The following is a 23,731-nucleotide window of genomic DNA, read 5'->3' on the forward strand; positions in this document are numbered from 1 at the left end:
TGTTGTCACACTTCATACATACAAGCTCATACCAGAACACTACACAATCACCATAGATCTCCAACCAGAAACACCATCAACAATGCAGACTCTTATTTTATTGTCCAAATTCAACAATTAATCCAATCTCCAACAATATAGAAATACACTATAGCTCCAATGTAAAAAATAAGAAGAGAATGAATGCGGAAGAGAATGTGTTTAAAAGCTGAAAAAGAGAAGAAAATGATCACAAAGAATCTGAAAATTTGACCTCTTTGGGTCTGAGATTGACCACTTGGGTCTTTGAAGAAATGAGCCTCAATGGGTCTCACTAAAAATGATCCCAAATGATCTCAAAACTGACCTTTTGGCCACTACAAAACTGACCACTATGGGTCTTGAAAATGACCTTTTATTGGGTCTGAAAAACTAATCTCAATGGATCATAAAAGAAGGCCTCTATGGGCACAACAAAATAACCAACTATGGTTCTCAGAATTCAAAGCCTCTATGGACAAAATGACATGCCACTATGGGAAAAATCAAGCCTCCATGGGCAATCAACAAGCTACTATGGGCGAAGACAAGCCTCTATTGGCAACAAATTATTCACAATTAACCTTCTTAGTCACACCAAAAACTTCAACAAATCACCATAAGTTCAATTAGAAAAAGCCACCAAACAATGACAAACAACGTATGCTACCACTTAATATCCACAACAAGCAAACAATACAAGACACACCTCAATTCAACTTTCAATCAAGAACAATCTAGATCCAATAGTAACTAGAATCTTAAACCACAATAACATAACCAAATTCTGATTGTACTTCGCATTAATTAAAATACACCAAAAAAAACCAAATCACCAAGCTAGAAAGGATTGAAATTGAAAGCATGAGGATTATACCAAATTTTCGCAGAAAGTCTCAAGCTAATCAAGAATGTAAGAAGTAATATTGAACTGGATTTTTTCCCAAATTGAGCTTTATTGGTAAATTATTTACCAAATTGGTCTCGTGGGAAAAGTTTTCCCAAACTAAGCTTCTGGGGTTTACACCCAGTTTTTTTAAAAAAAAATTCAAGAAGTAAAATGTTGTCTCAGACAGCGTTTTACCTTGTTGACCTGCTGGTATGTATTTTGGCAAAATATACTAGTATATTTTGCCAAATTATACTGGAATATGTATATGGGCTTTAAAACGCTGCCTGAGACAGCGTTTTATGTTGAAGCATAAAACGCAGCCTGAGGCAGCGTTTTATTTGAAGCATAAAACGCTGCCTCAGGCAGCGTTTTTCTGCTAGACTGCATTACCAGCAGCATCTGCTACACTACATCACCAGCAGTTTCTGCAATCTGCTGCTGCCCCTACACATAACCCTCACCCAGCAGCATCAACTCAGCCCCACCATGAACCACAACCCCCACCACCATCCACCACCCCCACCACCATCCACCACCATCAATCACCTCCCCCACCACCACCGGCCGCCACTCTCGACCACCCCTATGCAATGCAAAACACCCTAAACAACGCAAGGACATTCCCACCACCCCCATCATTAACCACCACCCCCACCACCATCAACCACCTCCCCCACCACCACCGCCCGCCACTCTCAACCACCCATAAACTACCATAAAACACCCTAAACAACGCAAGAGCATTCCCACCACCAGCCCCAACCTTTCCACCACCATCGACCACCACCAACAACCATCAAACACTGGAAACAACCCTAACAACATGATAACCATCGTGAAACAGCACTTTAAGTGCAGGAGACCAAATATATGCTGCTTGATACATATAACGGATATAAAAGATATAGTTTCACTAACAAAAGTCAAATTCGGACAAATAAGGGAAATAAACTTCAAATTGTACAGAGAGTCATTTAGAAAACATTTCTTGTATTAATAATGTAAGCGTTATATACAACATTGTTAAATATCTGAGTATCACAAAAGGATCAACTAACTAATACTATCCGGACTCATGTATTGGAGTTAACTGATCTCCGTCCTGTGTGTCCTCCATCTGTCTACGAACACGCCTCGGACGCCTCGTGTAATGCTGAATGGTGGTGAATGGGTCTCGGGACGATGGAGGAGTCAGCTGGCGAGACGATGAGTCACCCTGGCTGTGGCCGGGAGCGGTGTTATGGATGAAGTAATCCTCTGCCTGTGTAGAGCCCGAAGTATGACCTCCACCACTACTCTGTCCGAAGTCGAACTGTGAATGGAAGGAGTTGGGGTCATGATCGTCCCTGGGGTGGACGAGATGGCCATGGCCATATCTCTGCAAGCTATGTATGCCCATATCTCGCACCCGCTCAACCTGGGCTCTAGTGGGTACGGCTGCTAAGGCATCTGAAAGTGCATCAACCATCGCACCCATATCCCCCGCCTGCAGTAATCATCCATGAATTAGTAATATGATATAGAATTTCAAATAATTTTGGAAAACAAGAAACTAAAAAAACTCACAAGTCCGCTGATAACATCATAAGCTGGATGGTAGTGCGTGGACGGTGGGGTGTAGGTAGGGTTGATGAAAAGGCGTGTAATCTGCCTGTACCATACCATGTAAGGATCACGCGGATCCATAACACCCTAAAACAGGTGACCGTCAACGATGGACTCCAACCGCTGGTCCCAAAGCTCAATGAATTGATGATGCTCCAGTGCCTAGTTTGTCTCCAACTTTCCACGACGGTCAATGCCGTGGAGGCGAATACTAGTGTCACAGGGCATGGGGATAGGCTGGTGAAGTCCGAACTGTCGCAACACTCAGTCCGGTAGGTGGCTCTCTACGACCTCAAAACAGATCATGGGGGTCCTGGCAAGCCACTCAGCACGATGCTCGAGCAAGTGTTCCGGCATGGCCTCTACCAACACAGCAGAATAGGGATCCCATGTCATCTGCAACAAGGATATATTGTGAAAAGGTTAGGGCAATGCCAATAAACAGTATAAAGAGTAAACAAACGATTACAAATGTAGTGCAAGATTCCACCTGTTCATCCGAGAGTCGATCGAGGGCGTCACAGTAGTAGAGAAGACCTCTCGCTGTATGCGCATGTGTTAGTCTGGGAACCACCCACCTGTGGCAACAAATTATTTAAGAAGTTGTACTAGCTAATTATAACAAAATTTGAGTACACAAGTATAATGTTACGAACCTACAACCGTATGCCTGATCGGGTTCAGGGAGCGGGGGAGCATCGTATGCTGCGTACTGATCGTCCTGGTCCAGCTGCCCTGAACGGTGTACAACAGGCCTACCTGGTCTCCCTACATGGATGTGCTCCCAAGCCCATAGCTGTTTTAAAAATCAAATAAAAGGTAAAGCATAAATAACGTCAAGTCATTATCAGACTAGGCTTAAGGATAATGATGAGGTTTACCTGTAGCACAACCAAAGGACCTCCAATCAGCTGTGCTCCACGCTATGATGCTCTACACAGATGGCGATACAAGACCGCCAAACAAGCACTACCCCAACTGTATCCACGGATCTCATCCCAGTCGTGGTCTAACAGCTGCAGGTAAATAATCTGAAGATGGCTTCCGCTCTTGTTTCCAAAGAGCACGCCCGAGATGAGCAAGAACAAGTAAGCTCGGGCGTATCTCTGCACTGTGGCGTCGTCAGCGTCCTGAGGTAAATGTCCAAAAGTGTCGCGTAGCCAACCGGTCCTCAGCGCGCTGCCCCTGATCTCGTTTGGCTCTGGCTGAACCCCTAAAACCCGACCTACTAAACCTGCGGGGTCAAGTACCACACCCCCTGTCACCGCATTCCCATGGATGGAAAGGCGTGTGAGTATCGCGACGTCCCGCAGCGTGACTGTCGCCTCCCCCACAGGAAGATGGAAGGAGTGTGTCTCCTGCCTCCATCTCTCAACTAATGCTGTGATAAGCCCTCGATCTATTTCTCTGTAGCCCACGCGATGAATACCACCAAAGCCAACCCAGTCGACGTATTGAAGAACGCGTGGATCGACTGCCTAGCCGGACCTCAAGTGCCTGCACCCCAACATTTCCGCTATGTCCACCTGGTAATTCATTTAAAAACTGTAAATAAGGGTCAAGTATACAAAAAAACAAGACAAATCTGTATATGAAATGGCACGTGAGAAATTACCGTCTGCTCCCATATGTCAACACTCCGATGTTTATCCTGCAGTGTAAGGACAGAAGGGTCAAGTGGTCCTGGTATCCGATCGTGTCCGACCATGATATCTGTTCATTCAAAACAATATGGCCAAACCAATTAAAAAACAGAATTACTAGTCAATGAAATTGACATGACTGTCACAGGTAAAAGACAAGTGTACTCAACATTTGATCCATCGCACATAATTTCACCTCCCCACCGGCATAACAACACTACATTTTGTGAAGCCATATTCTATATACCAACCAAAACACATTTAAGGATAATCGAATTCTAAAACAACGTCAAAAAACCCTAATTTAACAATACATAACATACATAGTTTCGATAATGGAAAGTTATATCAAATTTCGAGAACCTACATGTGTAGCTAATATGACAACAATGAAACAAGTCCATTCTCATTATCAACATTTTCATCACCAATTTCATAAACTCTTAGTACCGCATACAACTATCAACATACTAATACCGCATTACCATCAACAATTTTATCATTTTTTCACAATAATAGACCACATTACCATCAACAATTTCATCAAGAATTTCATCAAAAACAAACCACATTAACATTGACAATTTCATCAACAATTTCGTCGACAATTTAATCAACAATTTCGTCTATATTTTTCCTCAACAATGTACCACATTATCATCAATAATTATCAACAATTTATCACATTTCATTACTAATTAGCAACAAATTAATACAATTTACATCACAATTTGCTACAACATACAACAACTATCTACTACCAACTATTCAATGTAAAATTCAACAATGTACTACGAATTTAGGGTTTACCCGGATTTAAAGAGTGAGTGAGACAATGCCGGCAACAACTTCCGTTCACTTTGGCGGCGGCAGGGGCGGCGACACGGCAGGGGAGGCGTTGGCAACAGCTGTGGTTCTTTGTTGCTGACAATGAGAGTTAGTGAGAGAGAGAGTGTAAATTGCGTGAAAGAGATTGAGAAAAAAAGGCCTGGAATTCGTTATAATTCCCGCAAGAAACGCTGCCAGAGGCAGCGTTTAATGTACAGATAAAAACGCTGCCTCAGGCTGCGTTTTATGCTTGTACATTAAACGCTGCCTGAGGCAGTGTTTCATTTAAAGATATAAACGCTGCCTCAGGCAGCGTTTATTTGTATAAAACAGGTATGAAATACGAAGTTTTTGAAAAAAGTCAAACTACCATAAAACGCTGCCTCAGGCAGCGTTTTATGTCTTGAATTTTTTTTTAAAAAAACTGAGTGTAAAACGCTGTCTGAGACAGCGTTTGACCTCAGAAGCTTAGTTTGGGAAATACTTTTGCCACGAGACCAATTTCGTAAATAATTTCCGTATAAAGCTTAATTTGGGAAAAAATCCTATTGAACCAGACACCCAATTTCCTTCAATAACCATTGAAGAAAAGAAGGCACAAACATCAACAACAACCATACCAGCAACTCGAAGTGATGACGGTGGTGGCTACCAACAACGGGGCTTAACAAGAACATAGAAACCAAAGTTCACGGGCAGTAATATCAGCGGAAAAACCCAGAACCTTGAATCCGAGACAATCTTTAATCTCTAAACATCTCTAAATCCATAACACGAAACCCCATAAATCGATCAAAAATCTTCAAGAATATCCATTAAATTAAACCACCAAAAAAAGGCCAAACAGCTGAAAATTCTCAAATACAGAAGGTTTAACAAGAAAAACTCTTACAATTTGTGGCTTATTGTTCAAATTCAAACAATAAATAATGAAATTGGAAGAACCCTAGAAATTGGGAAAATCTATACTTTAGTTAAAAATGGCGACCTTAATTTTTTGAATGCATTTTGATAAGAGGTAGGAATATAGGTCGCGAACTATCTCCTCCTAATCAAACAATATTTATAAACATTTTACTACCCTAAAACAAGTATAGGGGCAAGCAAAGGATCAGACCACAAGGACTAAGGGTCAATGATTTAAGTCAATTAAACAACTAGATCGGATAAGAAGTTGGGAGAGAAGATTAAGTAACAAAAGATAAATAAAATCAAGTGATAAAAGCACTAGGGATTGGGGAATCGACGCATATTGATGAATTCAACCAACCAAATGTGCATAAATGATCAAGAGCTAAATTAGGAGAAATTAACACATTTAATTCACTTCCGAACAATCAAACATGCTAATTAACTCGACTAGATTGATGCTCATGGCCACCATCTCTTGTTGGTAGTCATATTGTTGTTGTTGATGTTGCTCTCTTCTTCTTCCTTGATGATGTTGTTGTTGAATAGGAGGGACCACCTCCGATCCACTGTAATACCCTATATTTTCATACGTATTTTCCAATTAATTAATTAAGAATTATTTTATAAAAGGGTATTTTAGTAAATTCATTATTTGGAGCCAAAATAATATTTGAATTTTGGCGTCAAATATAATTATATAATCTTTGAGTAATAAATTATTTTCGGATTTCTAAATTAATAATATAGGTTTAATTATCTTTTTTTAAGGTCGGTCCATACTTTTTTATACTAACTATTTCAAGAGAAATATCTAATATACATTATGTATTTAACTAATTTTGATATTATATAAAATATTTATTTATTCAATTATTTTATTATGACTTTCGTTTTTATTATTTAAAAAAAAAAGGAAAAGAAATTTTTGTGAACATGAGCTTATCATGTTTTTAAGAGTGATTTTATCACCTTAGTTTGTTAATAATTATTTAACTTAACCTCTAATTCTCTATCTCATTTTGTTCCTATCTTCCTTCTCCCAACCATATATGTGTATCTATTAATTTTTCTTATCTTTTAACCAACCTACTAATCTAGACCAAATGTTACTCAAATTCATTCAACAAACTTAAACTTATCATGTTCTTATTCTAATCTCATTCCACCTTAAGCTCTATCCTTTATACACCCTCAACACTATAAATAGACCCTTAATTCTTCCCACTTATTCACACTAATTCTCTACTTTTCTTCTCCTCTTTTTACACAAATCATCCCGTTTATCTTTGAAGCCAATTTTCGGGCACTTTTGGACAGTTTTGGGGTCACGGAATATTGTTCCTCTCAAAAAATCCTTGAGGTTAGGCTCAAGAATCACCCAACTCGGAGTTATATCGAAGGAGTTATAGCCTCTGCAAGTTCTGCCTATTCTTTCCAACGCAAATCCATTTCTTCTCTTTTCCTTGGTTTCTTATCTTTTCTTATTCTCTTCTCTTATTCAATTATTATCATAATTATTATGGGGGATTTATAAATAATTATTATGAGTAGTTTTAATTATATAAAATCAGATTTTTAATAATGTTTATGTTGAAAGGTTCATGTACATATAGTTGAAAGGTTCATGAGTACTTAACTATTTGTGATTATTTGTTAACCTTATATTGATTAAGGTTATATTTATTTTTAGGGTGTGTTCAATCAAGGTTCTTGAGGTTCTTTTTGTGTGGTTTTTCTAGCAAGGATCAAGGTACGTTTAGGTGGCTAGATACCTTTGAAAGTAATTGGTTTGAATAACATGTTTTACATGATTTGATTGGTGATTGAATTAAATTGATTTTGAAATAAATTATGTTTGACGGTATTTATTTTAATAAAAGTATTTGAATGATTGATTTTTAAATCATGTTTTGAATGGTTTGGATTACTTATCGTGTTTAAATAATATTGGAAACTATTGGATATTAAAAGGATTTGTTGAACCATTGAATTATTATTATTAATGCTTTATAAGCATGTTAGTAATCCCACTATGCGGATTTGGTTTATTGATAAGGCCTTGGACTTTGTATGACCGATTCTTTCCTCAAGAATAGCCTTGTAATATAAGGAGACTAGGTTAGGGGGTGTGCACATTTGGGTGAGTGTAGGGAATAATTTCAAGCCTTTAAAATCCCACTAGCTTGAATCCCACTGTGATCATACACTAAAATACGGTGGCGTCCAAAAGGGAAGAAGATAGAGCAAAAGAGTCGCCAACAAGTTTTTTAGGAACTTGTAAACCGTTCATAGGATGAAGGTTACATCCCTTAACGATCCAAGAGATCGTCAACTCCATAAGGTCTAGAACCAAATAAGGGTTCAGGGATGAAGGTACAAATCGAACCTAAAAGAGATTGAACCTGCCCTAATAATAGGCATCTACTTTATTCTGATCGTATTCATGTGCGCTTTTTAATTAACATGCAATCAATAGGATTAACCCTAAACCTGTTTAATCTATGTTGGTTGAATATTAATGCACAAATAAACTATTATTGGCGATCACTTGAATTATAATCAAAATTAACCCTAACAAGATTATTAAATATCTTATTAAGCGTGATTACAAGTACAAATTCCCTTTAAACTTGCATAAAAGGTGTGATCAAGCAATAACAATAAAAATCAAGCAACATAATAAATAATCATGAACAAAATAATAATAATAATAATAATGTCATCATAAATTATAACAATTATAATCATAATCATGTTCATGTTAATATTAAAGCATAATAATAACAAGATCCTAGGCATGATACTAACAAGATTAATAACAAACCCTAGCATGTCACTAAGCAATAAAAATCAAATCTTTAGCCCTAACATGATACTAACAATCATAAATATTAGGAAGAACATAGGAAGCATCGTAACAATCATATTTAATATTAAAGTTACCCTAGACATGATACTAGGAATATTATAATAACAATATAAACATGATTTCTACATCATAATATCAATTAATCAATAAAGTACTTACTTTGATGCCTCGTACCTCTTTCTAATAACAAAATACACACGTTAGTAACTTCAAGGAAAATAATAATCAAAGCAATTAAATTGAATAATTGAAAGAGAGATTTGGGACCAAACCCTCAGAAATTAAACCATTCACATCTAGGGCGAAGGCAACTTCGAATATGATTAGGTTTTTCTAGATCTCGTGAATGCGGAATTTTGTATGAAAAAGCAAAGGTAAGAAAAGAATTGAATGTTTAATGTTTTAAGAGAGATGAATGATTTCAATTGGTGAATGATAGATGATGATAATTGGTGAATAAATGAATGTAGATGAGAATTGATGATGAATCGGCCCTGAAAACGTTGTTTTTATTACGATATTTATAGAGAAAATCAGTCAAAAAAGATAAATTAACAAAACAGAGTCTGACGCTCAGAAAACAGGGCTGGCGCCAACCCTGGCTAGCTGGCTCCAAGCACCAGCCTTAGCGCCAGGCGCCAGGCCTGGTTCCAGGCGCCAAGGCCTGGGATTAGGCGCCAAGCCTGATTCCAACGCGTTTTCGAAAATCCAATAAGTTTACCGTACTGGAGGATAAAATAATATAATCTCTTCGAAAATGCTATTTGGTTTTGATTAAAACTCTGAAAAGTTAACAAAAGTCAATTTATCAATGCTAATTGAATAAGGAATGAAAAGAACCTTCTAGAAGAATCTAGAAGACTAAAACCATTCCTAATTTCATTAGGAATGATAAATCATATTAGGCCCTCCCCTAGATCATTGGGCCGTACATAAAGCTCAAACCGGGCCCAGTTTAGTAAATTGGCCATAATTTCCTCAATATTCATCGGAATTGGGCTTATAATATATCGTTGGAAAGGTCTTTGCAAGCCCCATCCAACTACACCACTATTGGACCCATATCATGGACCAACAAAACTGGATTGGCTGTTTTCTTAAAATAAGTTTTCAAAAACAGAGAGAAGAGAAAAGAAATAAAAACTTTCCGCAACACTAGACCTTTCCACACTTTCGTTTCATTCGATTATGATTCGACGTGAAAGGTACTCATCACTGGGTTTGGTTTTGGGGAGACACAAATGGGTGTCTACAGAATCCCCCACTTTGACTGAGTTTGGAGAAACGCAAGTTTCGAAAACAAAAGTCAAAGTATCGACAGGGACGGAGAATGATTCAGAACGTTCTGCGATCCTAAACCAATCTTGTAACGCCGATACCTGCAAAATTAGCGTTAGTTAAACAGATAAAAGAGTTAAGAAACGCGTATCTTGCACCGTCGAGCACACGTCTCTGAAAGTAATCGATTGTTGTCGCTTCACTGTTGTTTTGATGACCTTCTACAAGCTAGAGAATGTCATCCCGCTTGAAAACCGCTACACCTGTAACTGCTTCCAATTTGGAAGATTGCTTCACCTGAAACGATCCTCCCCGCAATGATAGTATTCCACATCCTAGGGAATACCCATCGAAGATTATTCCTCTTGAAACAATCCTCATCCGCATTATGATCATCTTCTATGCCTAAGGGAATATGATCGGAGACAACTTCGCCCGAAATTACCTCCAGTTGTTTGTGACAACTCTCCGCAAGCTAGGGAACGCTGTCGAATATATCTTCTCTTAAAGTCACCTTCGTTTGATGCGACAATTTCCCCAGGGAAATTACCGAAGATCCACGCCTGTCGTCTTTAAAAGTTCGCCTGAACTTTGCTTCCGCTATGCCTGTACGTCGGCGCTCTTTTGCTTTTGAACCTATATGTCGGTGCCTTTTTTGCCAATGAACCTATATGTCGGTGCTCTTTTTGCTAATGAGCCAATTCTTAGGCACTTTAAGCTAAGTGAGACGATCTCTTATCAGGTCGATCACTCTATGTAATCAAGTCGATTACTAAATCATGTCAAATTTATTAGAGGGGCTAACTAGCATACCAAGGAACCCAAAATTATGTTGCAGAAGACTAGCTCAACCTCATCAGGTGGCTGGGTGCTTTGGCGTCGCTGAAAAACCATCAGCGCCACACAGTTGGCCTTGCGTCAGGCACTGATATTGGCGCCAGGCGCCAAGCCTAATTTGTGACGCCAATGCATAGGGCCTGGTGCCAGCACGGGGAGTTCCTTAAATACCCCCTTCCTTCTTCATTTTGCTGGCTGCTCGTCGCGAAACCGCTCGAAAGAAGTCCAAAACTTCAATTGCTCATTGCTTGATCGTTTCTCAACCGAATTCGCTCAAATTTGTTGCAAATCAAAGCTCTTTTCATCTATTTTCCTGATCTATGTAAGTTTTCTTCAAACTCACATCAGTTTTTATGAATTCTTGGCATGTTTATTCACGAATTTCATGAAAATTCGAAACTTATAATGCTCAATTTGCTTTGTTTGTCAGGTTTTATGCCATGAAATTGATTGATTATGTTTGTATATTGCCATGGGAGTAATTTGAGACTTGTTTGACTCAATTTGGTGAAGAAATGAGCAATTTGCCATTGTTGGACCTCTTAAGGTCGTGAAGAACAATGTGAATTGTTCTTGATGTTTTTGCTAGCGATTCTTGTTCAATTTGTCACAATAATCACTATAGTGTTGCAAGAAATTGTTTTATTGCTTGAAAAATGATGTCATGCTCAATTTGAATTTGTGCTCTGTTTTAGTACTACGTACTCTGTTTTTGCGAACATAGTATCATGCGGCTAGGCGAACCTTAGATACCATAGAACCTTAATTTATGATAATTTTGCACAATGTAGCATGGCTAGACAGCGAGGCTCGGGTTCACGGTCTCGAAACACTAGACGGGAGCATGAGTCCGTAGAGGATGACATCACGCCTTCCACTTCGCTTGGTCGACTTCCGGAGTGGGATGAGCGGACCTTGTTTTTCGCCCTTGTCCACCATATTTCTGAGAGGGTGAGACAGGGCATCGCGCTCGGGAGGACACGACATCACGGCTCTGGCTGTGACGGCTTAGGCGATTTGTACAGGATGTACATCGCCAGGGATCTTGAGACGAGACAACTATGGGAGTCTTGCGGACTAGCTACTCTGTTTGAGACCTCCGAGGCTATGATCACCTCCAGCGGGGGTCATCACGTAGTGCGTGCTTTGGTGGAGTTCTTCTGGGACACCACCAACACTTTTCATTTCCCCTGGGGCGAGATGATGGTCACCCCTACGGACTTCAGTCTCATCACAGGACTGGAGTTCACCTCTGTGCCACTGCCTTTTGACAGTGGAATCGACGTCTTTTCTTCAGAGGTCGAGGAGCTGTTGGGGCTGATTGCTATTCGGGCCCGAGCTGAGGTCGAGACGACTCAGTTTAGTGCTAGAGGAATTCGCCGCTCGACGCTGGCAGCGACTCTTGATGACGATGCGACCACCCAAGAGTAGCGGGTGCACATCTTTGTGCTGATGTTGTTGTGAGGTACATTCTCCCCTGATAAGGGTAGTAGGGCCAGCTTGGCCTATGCTGACTTCGTTCGTGCGCTGAGGGACTCGTGTCGCCACCGGTCCTTTGGGACGAACGTTGCTTTGTCTGCCTTTTGGAAGGTCATAGAGGTAAACATTTATTCCCTATAAAGTTTAGCTCTGTATATTAGTTAGCATTTGCTCACACTTTTAGCTCCTTGTAGATTTGGTTCTACGAGTACTTTCCTTCCGTTGCGCCGGCGAGACCATCGCCGCGAGGATTTCTAGTGAGCGCCTCTTGGGGCGGCCACCATGTGGACATGTCCACTACACATGTCCGGAGCCGGATCATCTCGGTACGACTTTTATTGTTTATCTTGCTTTTTATAGGGACCTGAGGTGGTATACCGGCCGTGGGGCGGTTGGACAGTCCCTGGGTTAGCCGCACATTATTCTACCGAGCGTCGCTATTTTCTGGGGACTTATGGAGCGGTCGCGTATTTGGGAGAGAGAGTCGCTAGACAACACTCTTCTGATGTCTTCGTCGTTCCTACCGCTCCACCACGTCATATGTTCTACGAGGCGCGGTTGTCAAGCATGTCTGAGGGAGTTGGTACCCCTTGACGGTCCCATGTGATCCTCGGGCGGTGTTATGCTGAGGAGCTACTACCTTTGTTAGCTCCAGCCCCTGTTCCGGCTGAGGATGTGAGGGTAAGATTTTCTTAGATTTACTTTCCACTAAGTAGCCCCCAAGTAATGCTTTACTGATTTTTTCCCGTTTAATCAGGATGGTGCTGTTGAGTTTGTGCCACCCCGTATGTCCATCCACTACTAGGGCGCTTCGTAGAGCAATCGATTCCTCGCCACTAGACTAGAGTAAGCTTTTTTTTTCAGAATCTTATGTTCATATATCACGTATATTTACTAACTTATTTTTCTGACAGTTTTCACGCAAGGTGGTTTCGACGATGGCACGATGTATAGATGCCTTCCGGAGCCGGCTCGTCCGGATGAGGAACGCGGCCACTTGCCGTCGGGTTGACGTCACCCGAGAGGTAGCCTTTCTTTGCTCATTATTTTTGCATTGCTGCTTCAATTTTACTTTGTTTTTTATTTAATTCTTTTTGTAGGGCCAACCTATCGCTTCTCACACCCGCACGAGACCTGAGGGGCGGAGGGACCCAGCGAGGTCTAGCTCGAGACGTCGTCGCACTTCGTCAGGGGGTAGAGGCGGTCGCTCTGAGGCTGCTCGGGCCGATGTTGCAGAGGGCTCGGGATCTTCCTCTGAGGGTGATCCTGCTGCATCGGTAGGAGAGGCTACCTCGGCTTTCAGAGGTGGTGGGATGTACGAGGTTGGCTCGTCATCGCAGCAGCCTCCGAGGCCTCGGCCTCAGGTTGATCCTGGCTGGAGTGGTCCTATATTGAGTCTTCCTCCTCCTACGGAGACTGGAGCTGGGACTGGAGCTGGTGGAGAGGTGACTCCTCGTACGGCGCAATTTTATGACATGATGGGCCTACGTCCTCCGGCGCCGTAGCTTGTTCCTGTGTATATTTTATTTTGACTTTTTTATAGAACTTTGCCTTAGACTCATTATTCATCGACACATCTTGTATATTTATGCCATTATGAGTTTATTAGATTGTTATTATTATGTGTATGTTAGTGTGTGCAAGAAAAGTGTGACAACAATTTTGCGCAAAAATTCCGTCATTTTTATTATTGATGGAGGGTATCCGACTCTCTCCCCCAAAAAGAAAAAATAAAAAAGGAAAAAATAAATCGAATAAAATGTCGGGTGTTTGGAAATTAAAATAAAGTCCAAAAGGAATAATATAAATTAAAAATAATAGCTATATGTAATTAATTAAGAAAAAAGGATAGAAAAATATGTCTAGGAAAATTAAACGGAGCCATAAAGTCATTAACCGACTCGAGTCTAAAATTAAAAACACAGGTTGAGCACGCGCGGTTGGTCTGGCAACTTGGCGCCAGCTGGCGCCACACTATGGCGTGTGGCGTCAGGCGCTACACTTAGCGTGTGGCGCCAAGCACTGGCGGTTGGCGTCAATCGACGCTGATGCTGTATTTTATTCTGATTTAAATTCCTTGCGGTTTTTGTATAAAAATCCCCCCTGCCTAGTCGATTCTTCTCATAATTCCAGCGAATAAATAATTCTCTTCTATAGAAAAACAATAATCATGTCTTTAGTCACCAAGACCTTCACCCAATACACTCATGAATGGTGTCGATCTCTTAATGCGAGGGAGAGAAAAGAATTAGATTTATTTCACCTGGGGGGAATTTATGGCATCAAAGGGGTAGATCTTGACCTATACTTCGTACATACCGCTTTAGAATTTTTGAATATTGATACTCATTGTTTCAGAATAGGGTATGATGAGATTAGCCCTTTGCCGGAGGAATTTGGTGCTATCTTAGGCTTCCCTGTGATAGACCTTATAGAAATCCCTAGAATAGATGCATACTATTATAAGGATTTTGAGCGCTTCTTTAATTTAAAGGAAAGGGGTTTATCAAAAATAGTAGATGGCAATATAGTGAATTTGAAAGAATTTGCGCGCTATTATTTTGATAAATCTCTTTCCGAATCTTTTCATATATATAGAAGAAGGGCATTCCTATTTTGCATGCTTAACCAATTTTTTCTTAGAAGTGGTAAAAATAATGAGGGTCAATCAATTATAACCACTATACTAGAACAAATTGAATCAGGGAGAAATCCAATGCCATTAATAGTTGGAGAGACTATGATTAGTCTAGACGAATTGAAAAGGGACCCAAAAGCGTCTCTTCGCGGCTCTCTAATTTTATTACAGGTAGAAAAATAATATTTTTAATTACAGAAATCAAAAAATATATTTTTGTATTGTAATAATAATATATTTGCATTGCAAATTTTTACAGATGTGGCTAATGGAGAGGCTAGGATTAATTAGCCCTCCGGACGACATTGAAAAATATACTCCCAATTGCTTCGTGAGAAGGAAGAAGCGCATCCCTAAAATTGGGCGCCATGGGTGGAGAAAAGTCTTTGAATCACGTGATTTTGCTATCAAGTGGGTCATCCCATGGTGGAAAATAGAAAGGATGGTTGGTGTTAACAAGCAACCCTTCTGCCGTCTTCCAAGCTTGTCTCGTGTAACTTATTATTACCCCTGCAGGGTAAAAAGACAATACGGCTTGCTTCAGAATATTCCTTCCGGAGATCTTTGTCCTCCCTTTGAGTACCCTATTTCTCAAGAAGTAGACATATTTGATACTTACTGGGGCGCTAGACCTTTATGGGAAGTGATTACCCAAAAGGTTCCTCCTTCTTTTCCTAATGATGTAAAGAAGTGGTTGCTGAAGAAATCTTCGATTGATCAGGGTAGAACCGATGTGAAGAATCGTCTAGGTGACAGGGTGACTCCTGCCAAGGAACGCTTAGTTGCAAGAATTGAATTCAAAACACCTGCAATGCCTAGGAAGAAAAATACTACCAAAGAAAAAGGAAAAAGGAAAGCTAACACCACAGACAAAAAAACTTGGGTGGAAAAGAAGCATGGAGTGCTAGCTGAAGGGGAGACCATCTACTCCAAAATTGAATGTAGGTCCTCTAAAGGATGTCTATAGCTAAAGTCATGGATGAAGAGGAGGAAGCAGACAAGAATTGGAAAAGAGCTTGAAAGGAAAAGAAAGATTAAGAGCATTGCTTAGCTTTAGATTTATTAGACTTAGATTGTTATTTAAGGTTAATTTATTTCATCTTTTATTTAAATTCCATCAATAATGTAATTTTATTTTATTAATGAAATTTTAGCTTTCAATTAAATTATTTACTTTAAATTTATTTAATTAAAGCAATGAAAATCAAAAAATAGATTTTCCAGAAATTCTTCGAGTATGGAAGTCGAAAATTTTCCGAAAAACACCGAAATTCGCCCAGATTTAATTCCAGATTGGCGCGAGTTATTGGCATTTGGCGTCTGCCATTGAAGTCTGGCGCCAGGCGCCAATTCCATCGGCTGACGCTGATGACTTCTGGCTGGCGCCAAGCTCTGTTCTGCGACGCCAATAATTCGCCGATTTTTTGTTGAATTTTTAATCGATTCTGGAACGCGGAGATGTCGAAAAATAAAGTGGTCTCACCCGTAAAGGGTTGCCTACGTATCCTTTCTTAAGGAATCAGGCCGAACGTAGCTCTCTTGAGTATCCTACTCAAGTAATTATGGGTAGTATTTCTTAAGTTTGTCAAGATTGGTCATGTTTGAGAATTCATTGCCATCCATGTCAGTTAGATTTGCTGCACCTCCTGACAGGATTGTTTTGACAATGTAGGGGCCAGACCAGTTAGGTCTAAATTTTCCCCTTGGGTCTAAAACATTTTTCCTTAGCGCTTTTAATACCAAATCTCCTACTTTGATATTTCTTGTCTTGACCTTCTTATTAAAATGCCTGGCCATACGAGTTTGGTAACACTGAGTGTGATGTAGAGCTTCTAGTCGTTTTTCATCGAGTAGAATCAATTCTTTGTATCTTGCCCTAGTCCATTCAACTTCATCAAGTTTACTCTCTAGCGCAATGCGTAGAGATGGTATTTCTAATTCGACAGGTTGTACGGCATCCATTCCATATACCAAGGAGAATGGCGTATTTCTTGTTGATGTACGGATTGACGTGCGATAACCCCACAACGCGAAGTGAAGCTTGTCAGGCCAGTCCTTATAATTTTCTGTCATTTTCTTGATGATAGTCTTTAGATTTTTATTAGCTGCCTCGACTGCTCTATTTGCTTGAGGTCTATAAGGGGAAGAATGATGATGTTGAATGCCGTATTTTTGTAGCAATTCTTCACATTCGGCTTGAAAGTGAGTTCCATTGTCACTTATCATCTCATGTGGGACTCCATATCGACAGATAATATTTCTTTCGATAAAGAGTGCTACATGTTTTGTAGTGAGTTTAGCGTATGATTGCGCTTCGACCCACTTTGTAAAATAATCAATTGCTACAAGAATAAATTCGTGGCCTCCCGTTCCTGGGGGAGTGATTTTTCCAATTATGTCAATTCCCCATGTAGAGAATGTCCATGACGATGTGTAGGTGTAGAGCAAAGATGGAGGGACATGTTGTAATTTGGCGTAAATTTGGCACTTAGGGCATCTTTTTACGTATTGATGGCAATCCCTATTCATTGTAGTCCAATAATATCCTTCTCGCTTTATTTTCTAATCTAACATTTTGTCGTTTACATGAGTGCCACAGATTCCTTCGTGAACTATTCTCATTACTCTTTGTGCATCCACCTTTCCTACACATAGGAGAGCTCGACCTTTAGGTACCCTTTTATGTAGCTCGTCGTCTATGAGTACATATTGAGAAGCCAAAAGTCTCAACGCTTGCTTTGCTCTTTTGTCATCATGAGGAGGGTATTCTCCATTGGTGACATAATTGAGTATGTCCGTGTACCACGGTTCTTCTTCTTTATCTTCTTCTTCTTCTTCTTCTTTGACTAAGTCGTCGTCTTCTATAGCTTGGATGTATGCCGGTTTGTGCCTTTTTTCGATAGTTAGAGGCATTTGCTCGATTTCTGTGGGAATCCTAACCATTGAGGCTAATCTTGCCAAGGCATCAAAAAATTGGTTTTCTTCTCTAGGTAGATATGTATATTCTACCTTCTATAACTGATCGGTAAGAGTTTCTAGATAGGATTGGTAAGGGGCTAGGCTTTCGCTCCTTACTTTCCATCTTTTAGATATCTGATTGATGATCAAAGAAGAGTCTCTGAATATTCTTAACTTATTTACTCCCAATGCCAAAGCTGTTTCAAGGCCTACCACGCATGCTTCATATTCAACAGCATTGTTGGTAACGTCGAAATTAAGCTTTATTGAGATTGGAACGTGCTCTTCTTTAGGTGATACTAGTAGCACTCCGACGCCACATCCCTTTTGGTTTGAGGCTCCGTCGAAATACAAGGTCCAAGTATCATCTTCAGTGACATTAGGTCTTCATCTGGAAATTCATTTGTATTGGCGTCGAGTCTTCTATTAGAAAATCTGCTAGAAAGTCTGACACCACGGATCCTTTAATAGCTTTTTGTGGCATAAACCGTACATCAAACTAGGCTAGATTGACTATCCATCTTGATATGCGTCCATTGAGTGTAGATTCTCGAATAGATATTTGAGTGGATCTAATCGGGAGACTACGAAAACGGTATGCACCAACATGTAATGTCTTAACTTAGTTGTGGCCCATACTAAGGCGAGGCACAATTTCTCGAGCGGTGTATAGCGTGTTTTGTATTCGAGCATCTTTTTACTTAGGTAATAAATTGCGTTCTCTTTGCCTTCTACTTCTTGTGCTAGCATGGCTCCCATTGTCTCTTTGGTAACCGTCAAATATAACCTAAGAGGTATTCCGGGAAGTGCTGGTGCTAATACGGGAGGATTTGCGAGATAGGCTTTGATCTTTTCAAAGGCTTTTGGCACTCGTCATCCCATATTACTGGTACATTCTTCTTGAGCTTCTTGAAGATTGGTTCACATATCGTCGTCAGTTTTGATATGAACCTACTTATGTACTGCAACCGGCCAATAAATCCTCGAATCTGTTTCTCAGTCTTGGGCGGTGGCATTGACATGATTGCTTTAATCTTGGTTGGATCTACCTCTATTCCTCTTGAGCTTATGACGTATCCCAAGAGCTTGCTTGAGGTGACTCCAAAAGCACATTTTGATGGGTTCAACCTCATGTTATACTTTCTTAGCCTTTGGAAAAATTTCCTTAAGGCTACTTGATGGCCTGGACGGTCTTTTGATTTTCCAATCATGTCGTCGACATATACTTCGACTTCTTTGTGCATCATGTCATGGAGTAAGGCAGTTGCTGCACGTTGGTAAGTAGCACCCGCGTTTTTTAACCCGAATGGCATTACCGTGTAGCAGTAAGTGCCCCATGGTGTTATAAAGGTTGTTTTCTCCATGTCTTCTTCTGCGATGAGAATCTGGTTATAACCTGCGTACCCATCCATGAACGAGAGAAGCGCGTGGTTTGCCGTGTTATCTACCAGAATATCGATGTGTAGCAAAGGGAAGTCGTCCTTTGGACTTGGCTTGTTTAGATCTCGATAGTCGACACACATCCTTACCCTTCCGTCTTTCTTAAAAAATGGGACGGCGTTGGCGACCCATTCGGCGTATTTGGATACCTCGATGAAACCTGCAGTTATTTGTTTTTGAACTTCTTCTTTTATTTTAAGTGCTACGTCGGGTTTCATTTGACGCAACTTTTGTTTTACAGGTTTCATTCCTGAAATTAGTGGTATAGTGTGTTGAGCTATTTCTCTATTAATGCCTTTCATATCTTCATATGACCAAGCAAATACATCGATGAATTCTTTAAGTAAGTTAATTAAATCGGTTCTTTCTTGTTTATTCAATGTTAATCCGATTTTAACTTCTCTTTTATGGGTTGAGTCATTCGAGATATCAACCGTTTCAGTTTCTTCAATTACCGGTGTTTTCTTTTCGAGTGTTTCCATTGCTTTAATAATTTCTTTGCCTTTTTCATCGTTAGCTAAGCAATGCTCGTCATCTTGGGTTAGGGAAGAACACAAGAAGTAAGGAGAATGAGAAATATTATTATACACTGAGATCATTACATCAAAGAGTGATATGTCCTCAGGGACTGGACCACTAACTATCTTAGGAGAAGAAATAGGAGAGGGAGGTGTTACTACTAAAGACTTAGAAGACTCTAAAGGGAAAGACTCTGACTTAGACGACTCTTCAAACATCGGTCCTTGCCCTGTCGTGATTGATATCTTCCTTCCGCTTGGAGTAGTCACTTTGATAGTCTTGCGCCATCCGTGTAGTGATCCTTCGGCTGGAGTAATTAGCTTCGAGGGGTCAAAGCTTTCACTTTGTAGTACCGTTTGAATGAGTGAGGAGTTATCTTCTTCATAAGTTGGCTCATTCTTTTCTCGCCCAAACAGTAATCCCATGACGTTAAAGTCAAAGCATGGGGGTGCTTTCTCCTTATGGACGGGAGTTGGGATTTCATCAGTGAAGTAGAAATCCAAGAAAATCTCGAATCCCGGTTGTCTTATTCCGTTTACAACAAATGGCTCGGGAAATTCATGGCATGGATAGTCCTCTCCTTCTTTTATGAACTGACCATCAAGCGTAAGAGGGTACTGATCCATTGGAATTTCTTTCTTCTGAATGCGAGCGTCCCTACACGCCTTCAACTTTTCCTGGGCTCGCTTAAGATCTTTCCGAGTCGGTTCAAAACCAAGTCCGAAAGTATCTAACTTAGGGAGGCCAGGTGACTCCAGCGGTTTTGCTATTCCTTTCTTCTTTCCTAAAGTCATTCCAAGAAAGTGTCCTTGTTTCTTCAGCATGGCGTTGACGGTCATGTTGGAATGGGGTCATGGAAAAGAGATGTCCTTTCATCCTCCTGGATTAAGGAGACTTTTTCGTTAAAGCCATATAGGTCTTCATCATCTTCGTCGTGCTCTACGTTAATGATTGGATTTTCTATGGATTTGATTCTCATAGGCGAAGCATCTATAGTGATTGGAATTCCTCCAACTATAGCTTTCACTTGTTGGTGGAGAGAGTAAGGAACGACCTTTAGATCATGAAGCCAAGGGCGTCCTAACAATAAGTTAATGAAGCTTTGATGTCCACTACTTGGAAAGTAGTAGCATGTTCTATTGCTCCTGCCGTTACATTTAGGGTAATCTTGCCAAGAGCTTGACGACGAGTATTATCGTACGCTCTTATTCCTTGTGTGGACGGAGTTAGGTCTTCATCTCTTATGCCGAGAATCCTCGCAGTTCTAAGTGGACAGACATTGATAGCCGATCCATTGTCTACAAGGGTCATAGGAACATTCATTCTTTTGCAGACTACCGTGAGGGTCAAAGGTGATCAAATTAATCGGACTAGGAAGGTCACTTGTGAGGAAGTTGGCTAGTTCCTCAGGAGTAGTGTCAGAATCTATCCCGATTTTATCCAAGGCATTCATTACAGCCAGCCTATGCTCTCGAGATGTTGCCAGAAGTTTCCACACATTCATTTTCTGTACCAAATCCTTGAATTTGAAACAGTTTTCTATAGTGTGACCCCCTGATTGATGATACTGACAATAATATCTATCTGTCCTTTTTAATGACTCGAATGGTCTCGGTTCGAGAGGTTTGACCTCGCCACTCTCGGAGAGCATTTCAAACATTTGCGCATATGGGATCCTAATTGGAGTGTAGATTCTATTGCTCTTCTTGGGTTTTTCAGTGACTTGTAAGGGAAAGTGCTTTGCCTCATAAGTCATTCTCACTGGTGTGACATCTTTTTTAGGTTCTTCTTTTGGAAGTGGAAGCTCATCATATTTCTTATGGAGTTCGTTCATAACTTTTAGAGCTTCACGTAGTAGTTGCGATGCATCCTTCATAGACAGTGTGAGCAATTGTATATCTTCCTTATTCGCCGGTTCTGGAAGGCTATCCTTGACATCGAAAAAGATCTCCTCTTCTTTTTCTATGGCATTGATTTCTTCAACAAGTCTAATGAGAGAGGAGGGGTCAACCTCGTTTTCTTCATCGGAGATTGCTAGGGTATGAGCTAGAGGTGCATTGTCGATGCTCGACTTCTTACTGGAAGGGGGCAACGGCAGTTTGTTATTGTCGATTAGGTCTTGGATAGCTTCCTTAAGCTTCCAACAGCTTTCAGTGGAATGGCCCCTACCTTGGTGATACTTGCAGTTTGCATTGGGGTTCCAGTTAACCGACCTCTTCTCAACTGGTGGGTCCCCAAATGGTCCAATAGGAGTTATAAGACCTTTTGCATTTAATCGATCAAATGCGGTATCATAACTCATGCCAATAGGAGTGAAGTTCCTCCTAAATGGTTTCTTCTGTCCTTGGTTGTTCATGGCAAGAACTTCTCCTAAATTAAAGGTGCTAACATTATTTGAGTGGGCGGTTTTGGAAGAAGAAGGATTGTCGTTCTTCTTTCCTTTCTAGCCACTGTTGGAGTTATTGTTGGCAGCTTTTGACTTAGCCAAGTCATCTTCAATATTGATCCTAATGTCATAAACGACCTTGAAGGTATGAAGATTATTTTGATATTTAAGATGCTTGGAATCTTTTTCTTGGAGATTCTTGATAAACATTCTCGCAGACTCTTTTTCACTTGGCACCTCAATCATCTTAGCTGAGGTTTCTCTCCACTTGTTAAAGAAAGAGGTGAAGCCTTCATTCTCTTTCTGCTTGAGGATTTCAAGTTCTCTATGGTCAGTCTCGACTTGAATGTTGCACTTGTACCTATCAACGAAAGCGTTTGCTATAGACTCCCAGGTAGAGGTCTTTTCTTTCTCGAGAGAAAAGAACCATTGTTGGCAAACGGTCTCGAGAGATAGGGAGAACAGAGAAGGAAAGACCTTCTTATCGATACCCTTGATACTCATTATTGTTTCAAATGCTCTTAAATGAAAGTAAGGGTTGTCAATTGCTCTGAATTTTGGGATGTCGTTGGCGTTGAACTTCTGCGGAAGAAGATCTTTGTCCACCGAGACCCCTTGTGATGTAAGCTCTTGAAACTTGTAGTCGCTGGACAGCTTGCTTAAACTCTCTTTCATGAGGTCCATTTGTTGTTGCTTCACGGGATCGTCGATCCTAAGTGCAAGAAGCTTCAGTGTCTCAGTCATAGTGGCCAGTTGGTTCTTAAGATCATTGACTTCTTCTTGAGTTGCCATTATAATCCTAGCTTTTCTCTTGCAGGCTATAGGTTTGTCGAAAAGTTGGACTTGTACGAAGAGGTTATCTTTGATTAATCGTCCTTCTTTTCTTGACCACACGGTGTAAATTAAATCATTTTGCGTTTTAATTACTTGACTCGAATCATCTTGACTTTATGGTTTATTTTAAGGGAAAAAAGAAAAAGAAAAGGGTGCATATTTTTCGCAAAAATAATGTACATATTTTTTAGGGAATTAAGTATTATTATTTTTATTGGAGGATTAATATCCGACTTACCCCCCTAAAAAATGACAGAAAAAACGCGCACACAAGACTCTTTAATCATGGTCAAAGTATGTGTATTGGTGTGTGCGTTGAGTGTAAGTGACATGCTTTGACTCTTGTGTAAGACCATGGGACTTAGTGCCTAAACTCGATCATTGATTCAATTAAACATTATTGACAGCAAAATTAACGAATGAAATAGAAAACTGATTAATTAGACCCTAGGTGATGACTCGACCAATAATCCGAACTGTCGTCCAAACGACAGGACTGGCGTCACACTGTGGAGCTTGGCGCCAGACAACATAGCTGTCGTCAGGCGCTACACTCCATCGTGTGGCGCTACAGCTCAGACCTTGGCGCCAATAT

General features: G+C 40.3%; 1 protein-coding gene and 1 pseudogene across 2 annotated transcripts; one reads left to right on the forward strand and one right to left on the reverse strand.

Annotated features, from left to right (window-relative positions):
* Nucleotides 1–23,731, forward strand: part of LOC110716110 — a 76,123-nt pseudogene that overhangs the window by 10,937 nt on the left and 41,455 nt on the right.
* Nucleotides 1,596–5,173, reverse strand: LOC110716154. 2 transcript variants are annotated; one of them, XR_002510398.1, is made up of 2 exons: nucleotides 4,969–5,173; nucleotides 1,596–2,396 (listed from the first exon to the last, which is right to left on the reverse strand). XR_002510398.1 is itself a non-coding variant. In XM_021894785.1 (2 exons), the coding sequence occupies exons 1-2, from the start codon at nucleotides 2,594–2,596 to the stop codon at nucleotides 1,974–1,976; spliced, it is 543 nt and encodes a 180-aa protein (XP_021750477.1). In that variant the 5' UTR covers nucleotides 2,597–3,575; the 3' UTR covers nucleotides 1,596–1,973. The 2 variants fall into 2 exon arrangements, 1 of the variants encoding a protein (XP_021750477.1); XM_021894785.1 differs by lacking the exon at nucleotides 4,969–5,173 and adding an exon at nucleotides 2,477–3,575.

The sequence above is a fragment of the Chenopodium quinoa genome, unplaced genomic scaffold (genome assembly GCF_001683475.1).
Source record: "Chenopodium quinoa cultivar QQ74 unplaced genomic scaffold, ASM168347v1, whole genome shotgun sequence".
Lineage (NCBI taxonomy): Eukaryota > Viridiplantae > Streptophyta > Magnoliopsida > Caryophyllales > Amaranthaceae > Chenopodium > Chenopodium quinoa.